General features: G+C 42.0%; 1 protein-coding gene across 2 annotated transcripts in view; it reads left to right on the forward strand.

Annotated features, from left to right (window-relative positions):
• The window catches only part of nlgn4xa (neuroligin 4 X-linked a), an 89,638-nt gene that overhangs the window by 13,308 nt on the left and 56,527 nt on the right, over positions 1–19,803 (forward strand). Inside the window, exons 2-4 of one of the 2 annotated variants that reach the window (XM_039793626.1) lie at positions 2,896–3,614; positions 9,360–9,419; positions 17,803–17,955. In XM_039793626.1, the coding sequence (XP_039649560.1) occupies positions 3,194–3,614; positions 9,360–9,419; positions 17,803–17,955 (634 nt within the window). In that variant the 5' untranslated portion in view covers positions 2,896–3,193. The remainder of the gene's footprint in view (positions 1–2,895; positions 3,615–9,359; positions 9,420–17,802; positions 17,956–19,803) is intronic. The other variant, XM_039793627.1, reaches the window with a different exon arrangement.

The following is a 19,803-nucleotide window of genomic DNA, read 5'->3' on the forward strand; positions in this document are numbered from 1 at the left end:
GACTTTAGTGAGTGAGACTCTAATTAATCAATATTTTTTGGACTGGAGCAATCAGATGTGAGATTTTCCACTTAAGGTATGTAAAGAATATATATTTGCAGCCCTGCGGGCGGTGAAATGGGGTGAGATCTCAATCAGGACAGGGAATGAAGGTTTTGACCGTGAGACCGTGACACCTCTGAACCCACAGAGACAATCTTTAAATCAGCGGGATGAGAATTAACTGTCCTCAAATCATTTAAACCAATCTCAAGACCCCTCAGCAGGTCGCCGCTTACTTTTAAATTACTTTTCTGCACAAAACCCACAAAAATGAATCAATTGTCACATCACAAGTTAACGTTGGAAATTAAGATATAATTCACTTCAGCATCTAACTCGATAAGTCACATGTGTCTAACTCAAGGCCTGCGGGCCTAACCCGGCCCCTCGCAGATTCTGATCCGGCCCGCATATCAATTTAGGTTCATAATACATTTTGGCCTAGTTTCACTTTTTTCCACATCTTGTCGCATTTTCTGAATTTATTGTCTTTTTTTGCCGATGCTTTTGGTTGTTGTTTTCAATGTTTTTACCAATTTTTCTGACGCTGTTTACCTTTGCTGCTTTTTCCGAATTTTTTCCCCAATTTTTTTGTTGCATTTTCTAGCGTTTGTCACGCTTTCTGAAGTTTACGCCACTTTTTACTGATGACTTTTGCCGCTTGTTTCAATGTTTTTGGCGTCAAATCTGACCCCTCGCAGATTTTGATCCGGCCTGCATATCAATACATTTTGTTGTTTTTTTTTTTCTGAAGTTTTGTCACTTGACAAAATTTTATGTGTTTTGTGTCATATTTATAGTGTAGCCCCTGAAGGCAAAACAAATCATGTCACCTCTGCACCAATTATAAATTTATTATAAATTGAAATTTGGGCTGGATAAAAATCAGCGAGGGGCCGCATTTGGCCCACGGGCCTTGAGTTTGACACGTGTGATACGCCTTGGTTTGTTATGAATGCCTTATGAATTAAAGGCCTTTTATCACTTTTTATAAGCAACCTTGAGTGCCTGGATATGTTTTCTTTTCATGACTTTTTTGGTCATAATTCTTCCTCCTTTCCTACACTGCAAAAAAGCTAACTCTTACCAAGTATATTCATCTAACACTTAAAGGTGCCCCGCCACACGTATTTCATGACTTTGTGGTAATGTCTGAAGGTCTACCATGGACTCTGTAACCTTGGTTACCTTGTTTCAAGCCATTCTAGCGTGGTATAGAAAGCCTGCAGGAAGACTCAATTTCTGCCAGTTCTCATTAAAGCTGCAGTAGGTAAGATTGTGAAGATCCAGGACTTCGCCAACAAATTTGAACATCGACATTCTCAGTCCCTCCCCCCTTTCTGCTGCAGCCCAAACCGTCTCCTAAGCCCCTCCCACACAACGAAGTTTGACAGAACTGCCGGCATGTCAGACAACATGTTCAATAGCTAAACACCAACACAACGTTAACTTTACTCACCAACAGTAAAACGATGCTAACTAGCAGGCTACCGTTAGCCATTTCAGCATCACATCAGACCGACCACTGAGCAAACGTTACTATCATGCTCACCAACGTAGCTTTGTGGACTTTTGACTACTAATAACCAAGTGAAATATAAATCATTCATGGTAATTATGTTACCTGTTGAGATGAAATGTGGCTACGTCTGCATCGTTCTTCAGATCTTTAAAATCCCGGAGCTCACGCCACCTCTGAGAAGCCTCTCCATTATCCACCGGAGTTTTGGGAAACCTTTCTGCAGCTCGTGCGCGGGGAGGGGGGGAATGCTCTTATATGCGTGTACATGCCTGAGCAGTGATTGACAGGCAGATAGACCCCCCCCCGTGGCCCTGATTGGAGAAAATCAACCGGGAGCGGTGGAATTTTGCCAATGGCACTACAGGCTATAGGAGGTGCCAGAGGAGCTGGGTTTTATTTATTTTACATAATTCATGTAGTTCTACTGGAACATAGGGTCAGTTTCAGCAAATATGACAGAAAGTTAGTTTTATAAGACTTACCTACTGCATCTTTAATGTTCAACAAGCTAAGCTGTTTAGCTTAACTAGCCAATGAGAGCCTGGCTGTCAGAATCCTTTAATCAGCCCAACTGGGCGAGCTCATGAATAGTAATGAGCTCAGGCAACATGATGTCAGACTGACCAACTTTTGTGATTGGCCTGATTTCTCTGCTTATTTCTGTTCAGTGGCTAGAGCTGACAGAGGAGGTGGCAGTTCATTTTCACATTCACCACATAACACACACATATGGACCTAACATATTTCAAAAAATGCAAGTGAAAACGGTTTTGTATGGCAGGGCACCTTTAATAGAAGACAACCACCTAACGAGTGATATTTCAGGGAGATATAGGGATTTGTTTTTGGACGATGCATCTTAACCCTTGTTTTGACTTTGGGTCAAATTGACCCATTTTCAATTTTTGTTTTATATCAGAAAATATGGGATGTAGAAATAAGCGCTGAAAATGTATAGAAGAAAAATTTAACAATTTAAAACGTTAGAAAAAGCAAAAACAAACTGTGAAAAAAAGTCAAAAAAGAAGAAAACAACACAAGGGTTAAATATCTTGTTTAGTGAAAAGAGTCTTGGACACATCTTGTTTTGAGTCCTATCTCAAAGGAAATAAGCTTTTTTGACATCTCATGATGTTTTTTAAGCTGCAATATGTGTTGCATGTTAATTTGTAAAAGATGGATCATCTTCTGTTTTAAATGTGAATTGTTACTTCCATTGGCAGATGTTTTATGTATTAGCAAGAAAACCCTTGGTATTCATTGTTCTTTTACTTTTTTCCAGTGAAATATTAACTGATGGTGCTTTAGTTGATCAACTCCTTTCCTTTCAGGATATCCCATCAAGCTGGAGCCCAGGTAACCAAAGAGCATGCAAGGCTCTCTTCTGTTTTTCGGGACGGGAAGGAGTCATACAGCCACCGCTGCCCCCCATCTCCACGCCGGCTCTCAGAATGGGGAGCACTGACAAAGCTGCTGTGTTCGGCCGGGGTTTCTTCTCTCAGTGTGCCGCCTGAGGACGAGCAGGAAGTATCTCGGTGGAGGGGTTAAGGGGGAGGGCACCGAGGACCCCGACGGTGGACCATAACAACGACCTGCCAGGCTCAGGCTTCGGATAAACGCAGCGGGAATATGTCCGTGCTCGGAGGCCCTTCATGGATGTGTCGCCTTCTTCTTTGGACGGGGCTGGCCTCCATCTGTTACGCCCAGCAGCACCCCATAGTCACTACCAATTACGGGAAATTGCGCGGAGTAAAGGTTACATTACCGAATGAGATCCTGGGACCAGTGGAACAGTACTTGGGGATCCCGTACGCGCTGGCCCCAACGGGGGAGCGGCGGTTCCAGCCGCCAGAGCCGCCAATGTCCTGGCCGGGAATCAGGAACGCTACTCAGTTTGCGCCAGTTTGTCCTCAGTTCTTAGAGGACCGGTTTTTGCTCAATGATATGCTCCCCGTTTGGTTCACCGCCAACTTGGATACCGTGGTAACCTACGTGCAGGAGCAGAGCGAGGACTGCCTTTACCTGAACATCTACGTCCCCACGGAGGACGGTAGGTCAACTGATGCCTTCTTACCCTCTCTCTGTCTTTCTCCCCTTCCTGTTTTTCTTTGTGTTGGTTTCTATTGTATTTCACACTTGCTTGTGTGGGTTTATCCTGACCTTTGAACTGACCTTCGTCACTTTTAATACTCACAAAGCATTCTACCTGACTTGTGATTCGTCTTTAAAAGTAGTTAGGGTTGCACTGATTTTGGAATTCTATACCAATACGATGTTTAAATTTAACAATTTGGCCGATACAGATGTTTGTCGCATTTTGTGCCAAGAAATACAGAGAAATCTCATTATGAAAAACAAATAACTGAACAGTTTAAAGTCATACATCCATGAAGTTTTTAAGTAATATAACTCCCAATGACCGTCCTGTCCAGTGGCTCCTTTAACCTCTTTTGTGTCGCTGAACTTTAAACTGAACTTCATCATTTTGTACTCACAGTATTCTACTTTATGTTTGTGATTCATCCTAAAGGAATTAGGGTTGCCCTGATTATGAAATTCTGGGCCAATACCAAATACATCCGTGAAGTTTTTAAGTAATTAAACTTTTGTGTTTGACACTTGCTTGTGCGGGTTTACCCTAATCTTCTGATTATACTCACAGGAACAAGTATTCTACTTGATATTTGTTATTCATCTTGAAAGGAATTAGGGTTGCACCAATTGTGAAATTCTGGGCCAATACCAAAACAATGTTTAAATGAACAATTTGAGGATAACATTAGCTACTAGGACAGCACTCCAATTTGATAGTTCATTGCCACACAACGAATGTTCCAGTTTGTGTTTACTAACCCTGATCCTGATTGGTTGGAAAAGGTCTATCTCTGTAGGGATCCTTTCCATAATGTTGTCAGACACTTAGAATATTAATCTGAGTCTGTCAGCGGCAAAAACAGAACTTTTACTGGATGGAAATTGACCATTAATGTTACATTGCAGCTTGTTTCTTGCCTAATACTTGACCAGTTTTAAAGCTGTTGTTCCCATCAGTCACTTAGAGAGTTCCCTTTTCAAATAAAAGCAGCAGCTCTCAGGCTGAAGGTTTTCTGTTTGAGTGACCACTTGTGACATGAAGTGAGTGTTGGGAGCTCTTTACTCAGCCAGACGCGGAGAACACGACCCCATGTGTGTTGTGTAAAAAGCAGAGTGTGTGGAGCAGAACACACAGCGGTCAGAGGTCGGGGGAGCAGTTTCAGGTTTAGCAGCAAGCAGGGTTTTTCCTGGCTCAGAATGGGCCTTTGAAGCGGGGGGTCTTTTTTGAGCGTCAGAAGTCCTTTTTGCACGGGATTAGTATCATCTGGGGACCTGGTGTGATTTAGAAATTACCCCCCCTCGTCTGAGTTTCGTGTAGCGCATTCCCTTGGGATAAGCTAAGCTTGCTTTTACTCAAATTTCCTGATTTATCTCTACCACTAGAGTTGGGTCCCCGGAGTGTTGGGGACCCAGAGGCGCATGGAGGACGGCCAGGGAGAGGCCGCCACCCTTGAGCCAGGGTTCTGTATCTTTGTGCGCCAGGCCCGGTAGAGGTTACAGAGGTACTTCCCCTATCATCAACGCCGCGGTGGCAGCCACACAGCATCGCCGTCTGCCCTTGGACGAAGCCGCGGGGAGCGTGTCGACTCGGGGACGGAGGTCTCCGGTCGTGCAGCGGTCCAGTCTAGGTTGGCCATGAAAGGGGGCGTCTGCAGGCCCCACCATCCCATATCCGTGTTTGCGAGAGGGATAAAAAGGCGCAGAGGAAGCAACCTTGAAAACCTTAAAAAAAAAACAGATATACGACCCCGCTAAATCATGATATGTCGATTCGCCGTTCCTGAGGCTTTTTACAAAGTTTTAGTGGCTTTTTCAGAGGTTTTTGTACGGTTTCTCAACGTTTTTGGAAATGCTATTTTCTACTTTTGTCGCTTTTTTCAATGTTTGCTGCTTCCTTTGATGCTTTTGCCGATGTTTTTTGCTTTCTATGACATTTTTGTCATTTCTTTTTATTTCTTTTTTTTACGTTTTTCTGACATGTGATACACCGGTTGGTGTCATATCACCATGGAAACGACTGGATAAGTGTTAAGTGTGTAAAAAGTCGAGCGTGTGGGGGCATAACACTTTGCAGTTTGAGGCCAGATAGGGAAGCCCATTACCGTGTGTGTCTGGCTGAGATCTCTGACAGCTCCGAGCTCTCCAGCACACCGGAGATTAGACAAGTGCACAAGACGGAAGATCTCACAACTTTGTACTACAATCACAAATAAACAGTTTTTCCTGTCTCAGTATACATAGTAAGTTTTTAAAATTTAGAGTGTCAAACACGATTCTGGAAAATATTATAATCTCAGTTATTTTGGTCAACATTGAAATCTTGATTATTTAACATTATTAGTCCTTGTTGACTTTTGGAAAGATGTTGCATTTATTTTTTAAATAAAGTTTAAAGTTCAAAAACAGTCAAACAAATGTACAGTGAAAACACCTTAGACTGTAACATTTCCCTTCTTTCTTTTCATTTATTGTTCAAGTTGTTAGCGCTCTTTTCAATGTTTTTGTCTTATTATAATCTTTTGTAATTGCAAACAGACATTTTCAATATTTTTTGTTAAATGTTAAGCACTTTTTTGATGCTTTATGTGCATTTTCAGCATCTTAATTGATTACTCTTTTCATCTTTAACAGAGAGACAAAAGTCACTTCCCTTCATACTTTTCATTTATTGATGGGTTTTTTTCAAAGCTTTTTTGACGTTTAAAAAATTTCATTTTTGGCCATTTATTTCAACGTTTTTGTCAGTCTCAATCGATTAATCTGTCAAGCTTTAATATAATCTTTCGTTATTGCAAAACAGAGATACAAAAGTGTGCAGATTGAGGAGCAGAGTCATCTTTATATCACCGAGTTGGTCTTTTCAGAAATCCGCTGTAATGTCAAAATATCCTGCCAGCCGAGGATCAGTTTGGGATTTACACTCTTACTTCACCTCCAGTGGGCCGACAGATTAAACGAGGTCGTCTGATTAGAAGTTGAAAGAACAAATCCAGCCAATGACTGTAGAGTATCGTAGCGTTTTTAGATTTCCTGCTGAATCCGCTGAGAGCTTTTCATTTGGGTGTTTAAAGAGGGAAAGAGGCTACGGGGATATTATATAGCCTACTACTATTATATATAAGTATATATTATATCTAGACAGAGTGTGGAAGTAGAGAAGAGATTAAATTGTTAATGAAGACCTATTGGCATGTTAATTCAGTTCAATTCAATTTTATTTATAGTATCAAATCATAACAAAAGTTATGTCGAGACACTTTACAGATAGAGTAGGTCTAGACCACACTCTATAAATTCCAAAACCCCAACAATTACAGTAATTCCCTCAAGAGCAAGCATTAGCAGTGGCTATCGCGACAGTGGCGAGGAAAAACTCCCTTTTAGGAAGAAACCTCGGCAGACCCAGACTCTTGGTAGGCGGTGTCTGACGGGCCGGTTGGGGGTGTGATGAACAGTGACGATAATAGTCACATTAGAGGTCACGGTGACTTCGAAGGTCATCGTGGAAGTTCATGTCATAGCAGGGCACATCGTGTCATACTGAGTAGTGCAGTCTCCTATACCGGATCCTGACTACTCTGTGCATAGGAACATCACAGCAGGGTGTTGCGGGATGTAACGTGGCGCTGCAGAGCATGGGTGGATGCGGCGGATGCAGCAGGACGCAGCAGGAGATGCGGCCGGGATTTGCAGAGAATCACAGAGCATAGCTCTGCGAAGAAGAAACATAAGGACTCCGGGGAGTAAACTCCCCAGAGCTAGGTTATTAACAAGCAATTCTGGGACAGGATGCATACAAAAGTAACAAGTATAGATGAGAGTGCAGCTCAGTGTGTCATAGGAAGGAAACAGTTAGCATGTGTTAGCATATATTAGCATGTTAAGCGTACATAAAAAGCATCAAAAGGGGTCAAAAATCGTCAAAAAAGTAAAACAAACATTGAAGAAAAGTGCCAAAAAATATCTGAAAAAGCGACTGATGTCGTGAAAAGCTTTGAAAAACGGCAAACCAAAGGGCAAAACAAAAGGCGTCAAACTGTTGGAAATAGCGTCAAAAAAATAGCAAAAAAGCCACAAACTTCTAAAAAAGTGTAGTAGGAGCATAGTGAAGTGTTTCTGTTAATGTCCAGACTAACTGTGCAGAAAGGAGGCAAAACCACAGTGGCTTTCTTCTCCGAGTTACTTGCAGTTTTCTAGCAGCAGAACCTTGAAAACTACCAAATAAAAACTAGAAATGGTTGGATGATTTGCGGGCAGACTGAGGCTGAGTCGAGCACAGATGTGGGCTGTAGGCTACACCAGATAAAAACGCTGACTTTACACCCTACAGATTACATAATCCCTTGATGTGTTTGGCACCGAGATGCCAGTAAATAAAACTGAGCTGCAGTAGTTCTGAAAATGCAGCGCTGGAGCCATTTTCTCCCTCTGTTTACCTCGGTTTACCTCTCTTTATCTCCGCACTATGAAGCACAGCAAAGAGCTTTTTAATTTAAGGAACAGCTCGCACAGAACACTGAAAAATGTCTTCTGGTTTGGGGTTTGGGATAAATCATGGCTGTTAAAACGTTGTTTGTTCGGCCATATGAAGGGAACTGTTGAGCAGCATTCACACGTTCATACAATTAAACCACCGTGGAACAGTGAGGCTGACTGTGTGTGTGTGTGCGTGTGTGTGTGTGTGTGTGTGTGTGTGTGTGTGTGTGTGTGTGAACAGGCTGAGCAGATGTGGATGTTCACGCTCGGCCTACCTTCCCTGACATGGCACCAGCCCGTGTTTGTGAAGCTTGCCCTCTCAGTGAGCAGCGATACTGAGCAAACACCCCCCCCCCCCGTCCCCGTCCCCTGTTATGAGCCTGTTGAGACCAGCCCTGTGTTGATTGGTGAAGCTACAGCACACACCACGGAGGCTGATACAGTCCAAAAACTCTTCCACTATATTGAAGAATCGATGCATCAGAATGCTACGCAGAATCTCTCCGCCATTGCAGCCTAGTAGCCTTCCAGCAATAGCTTATTCCAGGCTTCTGATTGGCCAACGTGGCTTTAGGGTTGCCAGACCTTACTCCACAGCGTTGTGGAATAGACTTGTATTGTGTGAAGGTTCCTCAATTTCGTCTGCTAGTAAACAACAGAAACATGCCTTAAAGCTGCTCTGTGCTGATCTTCACTACCAACAATGTAAAATGTAAAGCCAGAACCTAAGTTTTCATAAGCTACCAAACCGAAAAACTGAGCTTTATGAAGACAAAAGTGGAAACAGATGTGAGGAATCAGCAGGGAGAATGGGAAGACTCCGAGGATTGTTCTTTACTTTTAATACTTTAACTACATTTTCCTGATGATACTTACACACTTTTACTTAAGTAACATTTCAATGCAGGACTTTTACTGTTAACAGAGTATTTTTACAGTGCAGTATTAATACTTTTACTGCAGTGAAAGATCTTAATACTTCTTCCAGAGTTGAGTTTGACTATGAGAATGAATGGCACAGAAATGATACTTTTAACATTGCAGGTACTTTATTTTTTTATTTCTTTCAACTGATCTGAGTGATCAAGAATGTGACAAAATCCAGGCGGAAAACAGCCTGTTTTTTTTTGTGCTTTTTTTTTGGGCTGAAATTCTTTTTTCTTTATTCTCTCTTTTTTTCTTTTGAAATTTCTCCCCTTTATTCTACCTCTCTCCTCAACACTAGGGGCCAACTCAAACACGCATGGCGCAGATTTCAACAGTAATGATGGTGGCGCTGATAAAGGTATTTTTCTCCTTTTTCCCCCCTTTGGACCAACAAAATAAAAGCCTGACCGCATGATAGCAAACCTGCAGACCTTTTTTTATAGTTTCTTTTGAACCCCCTTCCTCCCCGCAAAGTGCTTCTGAGCTCACTCCTCTCAGATAGAAAAAGTTGGAATATTTTGAGAATGAAGTTGATTGAGGATTTTGTTTTTTGTATTTTTTTTTATAAAAAATGAGATAAATTGAGTGCAAGTTTTTTGGGCTGGCTATCTCTGTATATTACATTCTGTCACACCATATTTCCTTCCTTTAGTAAAACTGATATGTATATATATTAATTTGTCTCCTCTTTGGAGTCGTGGAAATCCCAGGGTTTGAAACGGGCACTAACATTTTACTCACCTGTCTTTTCCAATTCAAATGCGATCTAAATTTAGCTGTGCATGATATTTTGCCTCCTGAATTAAAGGGTAACTTTGTTTCTCCATGTTTGTGTGTCTGAGTGTCTGATGTGAACAACAATCTGTGAGACTGGTCCAGTATTAAACCAGAACCAAGCTGTAATGTAACCCTACAGGACTAATGTTCAGCAGCAGTTTCTGTCCCCTATCAAGTCCCTGTCCTCCCTATTTTATATTTCCTTTTTTTCTTCTTCCATTGCTCGCTGAAGCATGAGCACTAACCCATGTTGTTTTTGACAATCTGTAGCTCAGAGACAAAAAAAACCAATTAACCCCTCGCTCCTCTGCATGCTAATAACCAAAATAGTGCAGCATTTCCCCTCACTGTGCTGGATAATCTGTAAAAAAAAAAAAAAAAAGACTCTCCGTCAAAGTTTTTCCGTCAAAGGGCACCGTTTTTGTAAATAACATGGCCAGTTGTTGCTTTTTTTTTACAGATGTTGCTCTACTTTTCTCGCTTTTTTCTAAGTTTTTGTCGCCTTGACTCAGCTTTAGTGTCATGAAGACAGAAGCTAAAGAAGAGAAAACATGGTGAAAGGTGTGGATAGAGAGTGTTTTCAGGATCGATGCTCTGAGACTGTTTGAACATCTGCAGTGGCGATGAATTACCCTGTGGATCCCCTGTGGTTCCACCTACACACCAGTGTGTGTGTGTGTGTGTGTGTGTGTGTGTGTGTGTGTGGTTCCACCTACACACCTCTGCAGAGGAAAGAAAAAGCACTGCAGCGAAACCTCGCTCACACTTTTTTCTGCTCTGAGTTTTTCCTCTGTGCTGTTACATGTGAAGCAAACGCACCCTCAGCTATAATTACCCCATTATGTCTGTCGGAACAAGAAAAATGTTGAAAAGGACGACATTTTCTGGAAAAGGCTACAAAACAACAAAAACGTCAGACTTTCACCCGTTTCCTGGATGAAAGACTGTATTTTACATGATCTCAGTGGCAAAAACTGCAATTTTAGTTGATGTGAATTTAAGGTGCAGTTGCAAATGCCAAGTCAAGTCTACTTTATTGTCAATTCTGCAAGATGTGCCACACAAAGGACTTTGTGTTTGTGGGTCAGTTCCACATTATTGGAGGCACGGTGGAACAGCGGGGGCGGCGGGAACATAAAACAAAGAGCGCTGCCGTTAAGTTGTCATAAAGTCTCTGACTGATTCCCATCTGATGGTCGCTGCAGGACTCTGTGGGCTCACACTAAACTACTCGGCTGGCTCTCTGTCTCCATCAAACACACACAAAGCAAAGTGACTCTTACTACACATCTCTTTTGGTGCAGCGATGGAGTCAGAAGTCAGGAGATGCCCGGCAGATTTAGATTTTTATGTCTGGGGATGGAGAGGCTGGTCTCGAGGCACTTCAGACTAAAGAAAGCAAACTGCTTCCTGTGCTCTTCTTCTCTCTCTCACTGCGTGTGTCTCTCTGTCGGGCCGGTGGCGCTGCCTGGGTGACTGTGTTCGTCCCTGACATTCATCACTGCCACCAGGACCCGGGGGATAATATATCCCTCTGCTGGCTGCACACATTACTCATCTTTATTTGGGTGAGGGCGGGGGGGCTTGTTCCAGGGGGTCTATCTGAATTCTCCGTTGCTTCCAGCGTTTAAAACAAAAAAATGACAAACATTGTTCAAAAAGGCAACTAAATGTTGAAAAAGCATCAGATATGTCCAAAAAAGCATTATTTAAAAAGGCAACAAATATGTAAAAAGACAATGAAAACTCTGACATGAATGTCCAAAAAGGCAGACAGAATGTTGAAAAGTTAGCCAGATTGACTACAAATGGCGGTTAATGGAGGCTTAGGAACAACGCCATCTGGCTTTGGAAGCAACCGTTAGCGTAGCGGCCATCGGTGGAACTTCAGCGCCTGGCCCAGAAAGACTTTTCCCGTAGATTTTACATGGGGAAAGAAAAAAAATTTAACATGCATTTCACTGTAAGAAATCATAGAAAAATGGAAAATGTCCTGTCAGAAAATGACGTTTTCCATTAAGTGTTCCATTTGTGTTAATCTTAAGAACGAAAAAAAAAACCTACTAATACAGTATATTAGCACATATTTCTATGGACCTTTTTAACAGTGTAATAGCCGAATCCAGAGTTATTAAACTAGGCATGATGAACGCGAGCCGACCCACGGGACATCGCCCTGCACTGCAGGCTCATATGGCGGTTCTCCTGAGGTCCTGTATCTGTAATAATTGATATCATGGCTGTAATTCATCATGTGTATTATCTTATGATATATCCGAGCGCTGTATGCTGTAAAGCCTGTAACATGGATGTAATGTTATTAACGTCTCTGTTCCCAAACTGCCAGTGGCTATCGGCTAGTAGCTAAAGTTAGCGGTAGCTAGTAGCTCGACATAATGATTGAGTCATTTATTTTGATAAGCATTACTTAGGGTTACATTTTAGACAAGAAACAGTGAGTTTGCCACGTATACTTGTTGTATCCACAAGAGAGAAGCTCATGAACGAGCGCTATTGCTACAACAACATAAACATAATACGATTATGTTTATTATGCATAATGTCCATCGAGATGTCATGGGCCAGTCAACGCGGAAGATCCGGGTCTTTCATTGGAATGAACGGGGCTTCTTAAGACATCCATAGTGTGCACACAGCCAGACAAACTTGTGAAGCATCCATCTGTAGAAGTTTCATTATTTTTGCTGGATTGAATACAAATGGCGGTAATTGGAGGCTCTAGAATGTGGCCATTTATGAAAATATATTTTAAGGTGAGTCCAGGAGCTTCCCAGTAGTGTTCCTTATGTATCCAAATCGAAACATTCATATTTTGGTGAAAGTACGTATGTTTTACATCAACATGTCGTTTCCCAAGTCCTTCAAAAAACGTTTTCCCTACGTGACCTGACGTAGGTTTCTGATGACATTGCTCCATATATCCTTATCCCCAGTCACTGTGTTGCCTACAGGAACTAAGATGGCGGTCTACACGCCCCCAGTTGGGGAGAAGCAGGAATGTTAGCGGCACAGAAGCTAAGCAACCTTCTCCTGTGGACACACAATAAGTCTTGAGGTCCAAAAAAAGCTTCATGAACCAATTTCTTGACAAAAATGTGGGAAAAAGCGTCAAAAACTTTTTTTAAAGCACCACAAACATTGGAAAATAAGTGTCCAGGTTATAAAAACAAACAAATGAGCCATTAACGGGAGTGTCCGAGGTCGGCCCGGGACGTCTTCACTGTTTGGAAGTGCTTGTGTGCAGGATTATCAGCCCACTTGGAGCACAGCGGAGATTAATAACCTGTCACTGCGGCTCGCTTTCCACTCCCTGCCTCACTGTTTTGTTTTGCGGAGGAGGAGAATGATTCACTCCCTGTTCCCGGCGCCGTCCAGGCTGCTTTCTGCCGGGTGCTCGGCGAAGCTGCGGTGCATCTGGACACAGCCGGCGGCGATGGCGAGAGGAAACCGTAACTGGTGTGGGCAGCAGGCGTCCTCTTTAGTCTAATTACACAGCACAGACTGAATAATGGTTCTGAGCACTACATTTCCTACTAAAAGCCTGTGTTCAAATAATAGCTCAGCAGGAACAAATGGTCTGATATCGAGCAGAGTAAAGAACCTTGATGGAAGTACCTGTACTGTAAAACATAATGTACATTTCCACAGTAGAGTCCGGATTGGGCCGAATTTTTCTGTCCGAGGCCGGCCCGTGTCCGACAGAGCCGTGTCCGACAGAGCCGTGTCCGAGCCCGACATGCATTAAGAAATTTGTGTCTGAGCCCGACCCGAGCCGACACAGTTAAAATCTAATTGTTTTCCCTCGTACTAATGACACATGTAGGCTACGTTTGTGGAAAGCTTTTATTGAGCAACTGTAGGAAGGCATTCGGAAATGTCAACAGATGAGCGCACGTTAATCAGCTGTTAACATGTTCAATGGGTTAACCTTCCTGATCGCTTCGTTTCCGACCGTGATCAGAAAACCAGCAGAGACTGGTTACCTCCAGGGCGCACGTTAGAACATGAATAACCACTAACTCTGCTCCGGTTGCATCTACAACACGCATGCTTCCTCTTTCTCAAGGCTATCTCTCTTCTGCCCACTTACCACACACACTCACTCACACACACACACACACACACACACACACACATGCACGCACGCACGCACGCACTGAGCTCTCTTAAAAGGAGCCGCAGCATCATTTTACAACAAATGCCTTATCGCGCTGATAGACCCGACCCCGACCATAATTTCTAAATATCTGTCCGAACCCGGCCCGGCCCGTCGGGACCCGTCGCCCTCGGGTCGGGTATCCATGCCTTATTCCACAGCAGTCATGTCAGACTCAACCAGAGTTTCTCTTTTTGTTTGATTAAGATACTTGAAGGCCTCGAAAAATGGTAGCCAGGATTCTCAACAATTCCCGGCTTTAGTGAACCTTCTAACCCGGCAAAAACGCCCACATTGAGACAGAAAACAACCACGTAGAAACATATTATAGAAACCGATTTAAAATGACTAAAAACAAATGCAAAACTCTGTGTGATCGTTTTCAATGCTCCTAACCTCATTAACTTTAACCCCGCTGAAAAGAGAGGGAAAAAAACAGCAAAATGGTGAAAAGAATAATTATGTGAGCAGCAGAGTGATAGGTATTAGTGACTGTTTGATCAGGAAACATGGAGGCTCAGCAAAAAACCTGTTTCACATAATGGCCGAGCAATATTGTGACTTTAAATCTCTCACTCTAGCAGCACACAAGCGAGCCAGCCCCCCCCCCTTACATTGGATTTTTTTTTCCTCAGCAGCTCTCGAATGACATTTCAGAGACTTCCGAGCTGGCCAGTCGGCGGCGATGGGGATAATGGGTTCGTTCAGCGGCTGGTTCCAGGCAACCAAAGCTCACTGTAGTTCCAGAGATGTGAGAGACGCTGGGCCATGTGAGGACAACAAGGATCCTTATTCTTCAAGCCTCAAACTCTGTTTCTGCAACGGACTAGTCTCGCCTTGCCAGACCTCAGATACACTCCTGGATAGGAGAATAAAAACGTCCTGGGTTGCATTTCTTTAAACCAATCACAGCAGTGTTGGGCGGCGCCAAGCTCCAGACACAGCGACAGTGGCTCTGCTAAATAGTCTCAGGAAGGAACTGGTTCTAGTGGAACATTTGCACCCCGCAAAAGAAAACACCTCATCCAATATTAAATGAAGTTAACTGTTGACACAACACAGTAACGTGAGCTATTTAAATGAGCTGATACATGGTTAAACCTCATTGGCTCTTACCAGTGTATCTCCGTGTGTAGGCCTTGGTCCACAGCAATCCCACCAATCACTCCCAAAACCTCCCAGTTAGAGAGGAAATGATCTAAACATAATCTTTATAAAACCTCCCAGTTAGAGAGGAAATGATCTAAATATATTCTTTATAAAACCTCCCAGTTAGAGAGGAAATGATCTAAATATATTCTTTATAAAACCTCCCAGTTAGAGAGGAAATGATCTAAATATATTCTTTATAAAACCTCCCAGTTAGAGAGGAAATGATCTAAACATAATCTTTATAAAAACCTCCCAGTTAGAGAGGAAATGATCTAAACATATTCTTTATAAAACCTCCCAGTTAGAGAGGAAATTATCTAAATATATTCTTTATAAAACCTCCCAGTTAGAGAGGAAATGATCTAAATATATTCTTTCATAAAACCTCCCAGTTAGAGAGGAAATGATCTAAACATAATCTTTATAAAAACCTCCCAGTTAGAGAGGAAATGATCTAAACATATTCTTTATAAAACCTCCCAGTTAGAGAGGAAATGCCCTAAACATATTCTTTATAAAACCTCCCAGTTAGAGAGGAAATGATCTAAACATATTCTTTATAAAACCTCCCAGTTAGAGAGGAAATGATCTAAACATATTCTTTATAAAACCTCCCAGTTAGAGAGGAAATGATCTAAACATATTCTTTATAAAACCTCCCAGTTAGAGAGGAAATGATCTAAACATATTCTTTATAAAACCTCCCAGTTAGAGAGGAAATGATCTAAACATAATCTTTATAAAACCTCCCAGTTAGAGAGGAAATGCCCTAAACATATTCTTTATAAAACCTCCCAGTTAGAGAGGAAATGATCTAAACATATTCTTTATAAAACCTCCCAGTTAGAGAGGAAATGATCTAAACATATTCTTTATAAAACCTCCCAGTTAGAGAGGAAATGATCTAAACATATTCTTTATAAAACCTCCCAGTTAGAGAGGAAATGACCTAAACATATTCTTTGTAAATCTTTACAATCATTCCCAGAAAGAACCAAGCAGGTCTGTCTTGTTGCACCATCCAAATGTTCTTCAAAACTTGACATTTTCAGTGTGTAACGTTCCTCAGATGTTCCAGTAGGCAGGAGGCAGGTTGGGGGGGGGTGGTCAAACAAACACAGGACTTTCACCCAGGAAAGGTCCCCTTTGAAAAGAAAAGTTTTTTATATCAGGGAACAAACAAGCTACGTTCTGCGTCACGTGGTAACCTTCAGGAAGTGAAGTCACATCTGATTTAAACCCAAACCTCCATCTTTTTATCAACTTAACTCAGTAGTTTTGGTGTCTAAACCTAACCACACTGGGACCGTATCACAACGTTAACCACGTGTTTAAAACAGCCACTGTTACCTTCTCTGGTTTAGATATGAGGATGTATTTCCTGCCACCACTAGGGGGTGCTAGTTTAGGAAACGCTCCTGTGGGTCGTATTAGAGGGGAGAACAAACAACCCATATCTTTGGAGGGTTTGGTTGAATGATACACTATTGTTTAATAATTTGATTATGTAAGCTGAAATCCAAATGTTTTTTATAAAGTGATACCTCTTATTTTTTTAGGGAAAATGTAATTTGTAGCAGGATCTTCTGAAAGCTTGAATTACCGCCACGGTTTTGGAAACACCATTGGATTAGCGACAAGTTTCTGAGTGAACCTCCTGGCACTTGATCTCAAACCGCTGTTCTCATAGGGAATAAATTGAATCGCTCTACTCTACCGTTATTTCAGCTGCCTGTGAAAGCCCAGCTTGAATCCTGGCAGAGCAGTTTGCACCCAACAGACAATCAGCCGAGGGTTTCTGATGATGAAGATGCAGCTGGCAGCTGATTTATTGTGAACCCTGCTTGTTGGGAGGATTTCTATCTTCCCCCTCCATCTTCTCTCATGCATAAGGAGCCCACTCTAAATTTATAATCACCACCTACACATGTACTAATCACTCAGCTTAATCACAAACTGGAGAGCCTCATAAACAACGTTTTCATCTGGCTTTAATTGCAGCAAACGGATGGAGGCAGATGTAGAGATGGCGGGGTTAAAGTTATCGGAGTGTCTAAAGCCATCTATCCCTCTCATGAGCTGCACTGTAACAGTGATCTGTGTTAAATTAGGAAAGGTCAAACAATTTTCCTTGTTGGGTAGACGCTGAAACTGTGTTTGCTTGTTGATTACAACATTGGGATTGAACCATGGCTGAGACAGTTCAACACAAATACAAAAGCCACAACACAAATACAAAAGCTACAACACAAATACAAAAGCCACAATTAAAATACAAAAGCTACAACACAAATACAAAAAAGCCACAATACAAATACAAAAGCTACAACACAAATACAAAGGCTACAACACAAATACAAAAGCCACAACACAAATACAAAAGCTACAACACAAATACAAAAAAGTTACAACACAAATACAAAAGCAACAATGGAAGTGAGCATCTATGCAGCCGTGTCAGCTGAGAAAAATAAAGAGCATTTCCAAATCTCTATGCAAAGTTTATGAACTCTGCCCTCGGCTTTGCAGAAATAGTCGATTTATCAAAACAGTTGGTGATTCATGTAACAGTTGACAGCTAATTGATTATTCTTGGCAGCACTAAACGCAAACATTTCCATGTTCTTCTTTGCAGATATCCACGATGAGAACGGGTTAAAGCCAGTCATGGTTTACATCCACGGAGGCTCCTACATGGAGGGAACGGGCAATATGATTGACGGCAGCATCCTGGCCAGCTACGGGAACGTCATTGTCATCACAATCAACTACCGGCTCGGCGTTCTGGGTGAGTCCTCCAATCTGTGGCTTTAAATGGCAACTTAATTGTTTTTCAACCTGGAACCTATTTTCCCATTTTTTTGTGATGACGTGAAGTGACTGATGGGAACATAACATTTAGGAATTGGGACATTGGTAATTTTTGTCCACTAAAAGTTCTGTTTTTGCCGCTGACAGACTCAGATTACAACATTATGGAAAGGATCCCTACAGAGTAGACCTTTTTGTTAGACACTTAGAATAATAATCTGAGCCTGTCAGCATAAAAAACAACACTTTTAGTGGACACTAACTGACAGTGAACATTTTTGCTATCAGTCACTTACACACAAAAACTGGGAAACAGGGTCCAGGTTGGAAAAAAATGAAGCTACCCTTTGATTAGTTTGCAGAAGGCTGATGAGGATTCAGGAAGTGATTTTAAAAGACTAGTTGAGTCCCATTATTTCATCAAATGGCCGGTTTTGGTGTAAAGGAAAGCTAGGGTGGACAAAATGCATGCTGCTCTTTGTCATTTCATTCTTATTCAGCTGCTAATTGATGTGTCGGACATAGTTTTCTGCATTCATCGCTTTGTTTCAAATAGTTTTTTAAAATGCAGCCTCAAAATGACCCCCAAAGCGCGAGATAAGTGAATGCAAATTAAGTGAAGACTCACATACATTGCCTTTTCATCTACTTTAATCATCAAAATATCCCATGCTGGGAAAATTGATCCGTTGTGATCTGAGTCGGTATCTTCACCGCAGTGCTGTGCATCTTATTTTTGTTCCCTCTGGAAGATGAAAGTGGTTTCTGGTTCACGCAGAGATACTTTATCTTGCCTTTGACGTAAAGGTTTTTGGGGCTCTGAATGTCTGTTGGCCAAATAAATGTCTTGAGTCTGAGAGGAGGCTGATATCATCAAACGTTTTGAGATTCCAGCTGGAGGGAGCATATCTGTGGCCATTTCCTGACCGAGCATTGCTCCACTTCTGTTCAAGTTGAACCACTGTGTGCTGGAAATGGTGGCTGGAATAAACATTTGAAAATGTTTCTAAGAAAGTATATTTGCACATGTAACAAGTGCAAAGTAACTGACACTCATTAAATTTGTACGATGATGATATTGGCATGTACTTATGTTCCTCTTTCAAGGCAAATGTACTTGGAAAGACTTGACTTAATTCCTATGCAGCACTTGTCCTGGCATTACCTGTGAATTTCTGTTTATCTTCATTGTTTGCAGCTTAAAATTGGATGTATCTGCCTGTTTGCATGTGGTTCATTGTTGAAGTGAAGCAGCAGTAGATCCTTATGCTCCTGCTACTTGCCGCCGCTCTGCTCTGCTTACAATTTGTCAGACGGCCGAGCTGTCTGCACCAGTCTCTATATTTAGTTGCCTGAGAGCCGGGGGGAAAAGGTGTTCTGGAAAAGTGTGCACCGCAGAGAGAGAGAGAGAGAGAGAGAGAGAGAGAGAGGCTGCAGATTTCTGTGTTAAAGCAAAGTCAATCATAAAGTGCACGTGGCTCTGACAGGAAAAGAGTGTTCCATCTCCACTAATTGACACACAGTGTGCTCATATTAAATTCTTGTCTTGTGGTGTCACAGTCACTCGAGGGAAGCCATCTGTGCACAGGAAATTGACAAAACTCAACACTGTGAGCCAAAACGGCATCGAGGAGTGTGGATCCAAACAGTAGCCATGTTTTAATTCAATCGTCACGCGAATTTCAAAGGAACCTTTAAAATGTTGCAAAAAAGGAATGTAAAGCAGATATGTTTCCATCAACTGGTTTGGAGCGAATAAACTGGGATACCGCATTGTTTGCTCAGAAGTTGGCGCTATATATTTCGAAGAAGTAGAGGTTGCTAA

This window comes from Perca fluviatilis, chromosome 24, assembly GCF_010015445.1.
Source record: "Perca fluviatilis chromosome 24, GENO_Pfluv_1.0, whole genome shotgun sequence".
Classification (NCBI taxonomy): Eukaryota; Metazoa; Chordata; class Actinopteri; order Perciformes; family Percidae; genus Perca; species Perca fluviatilis.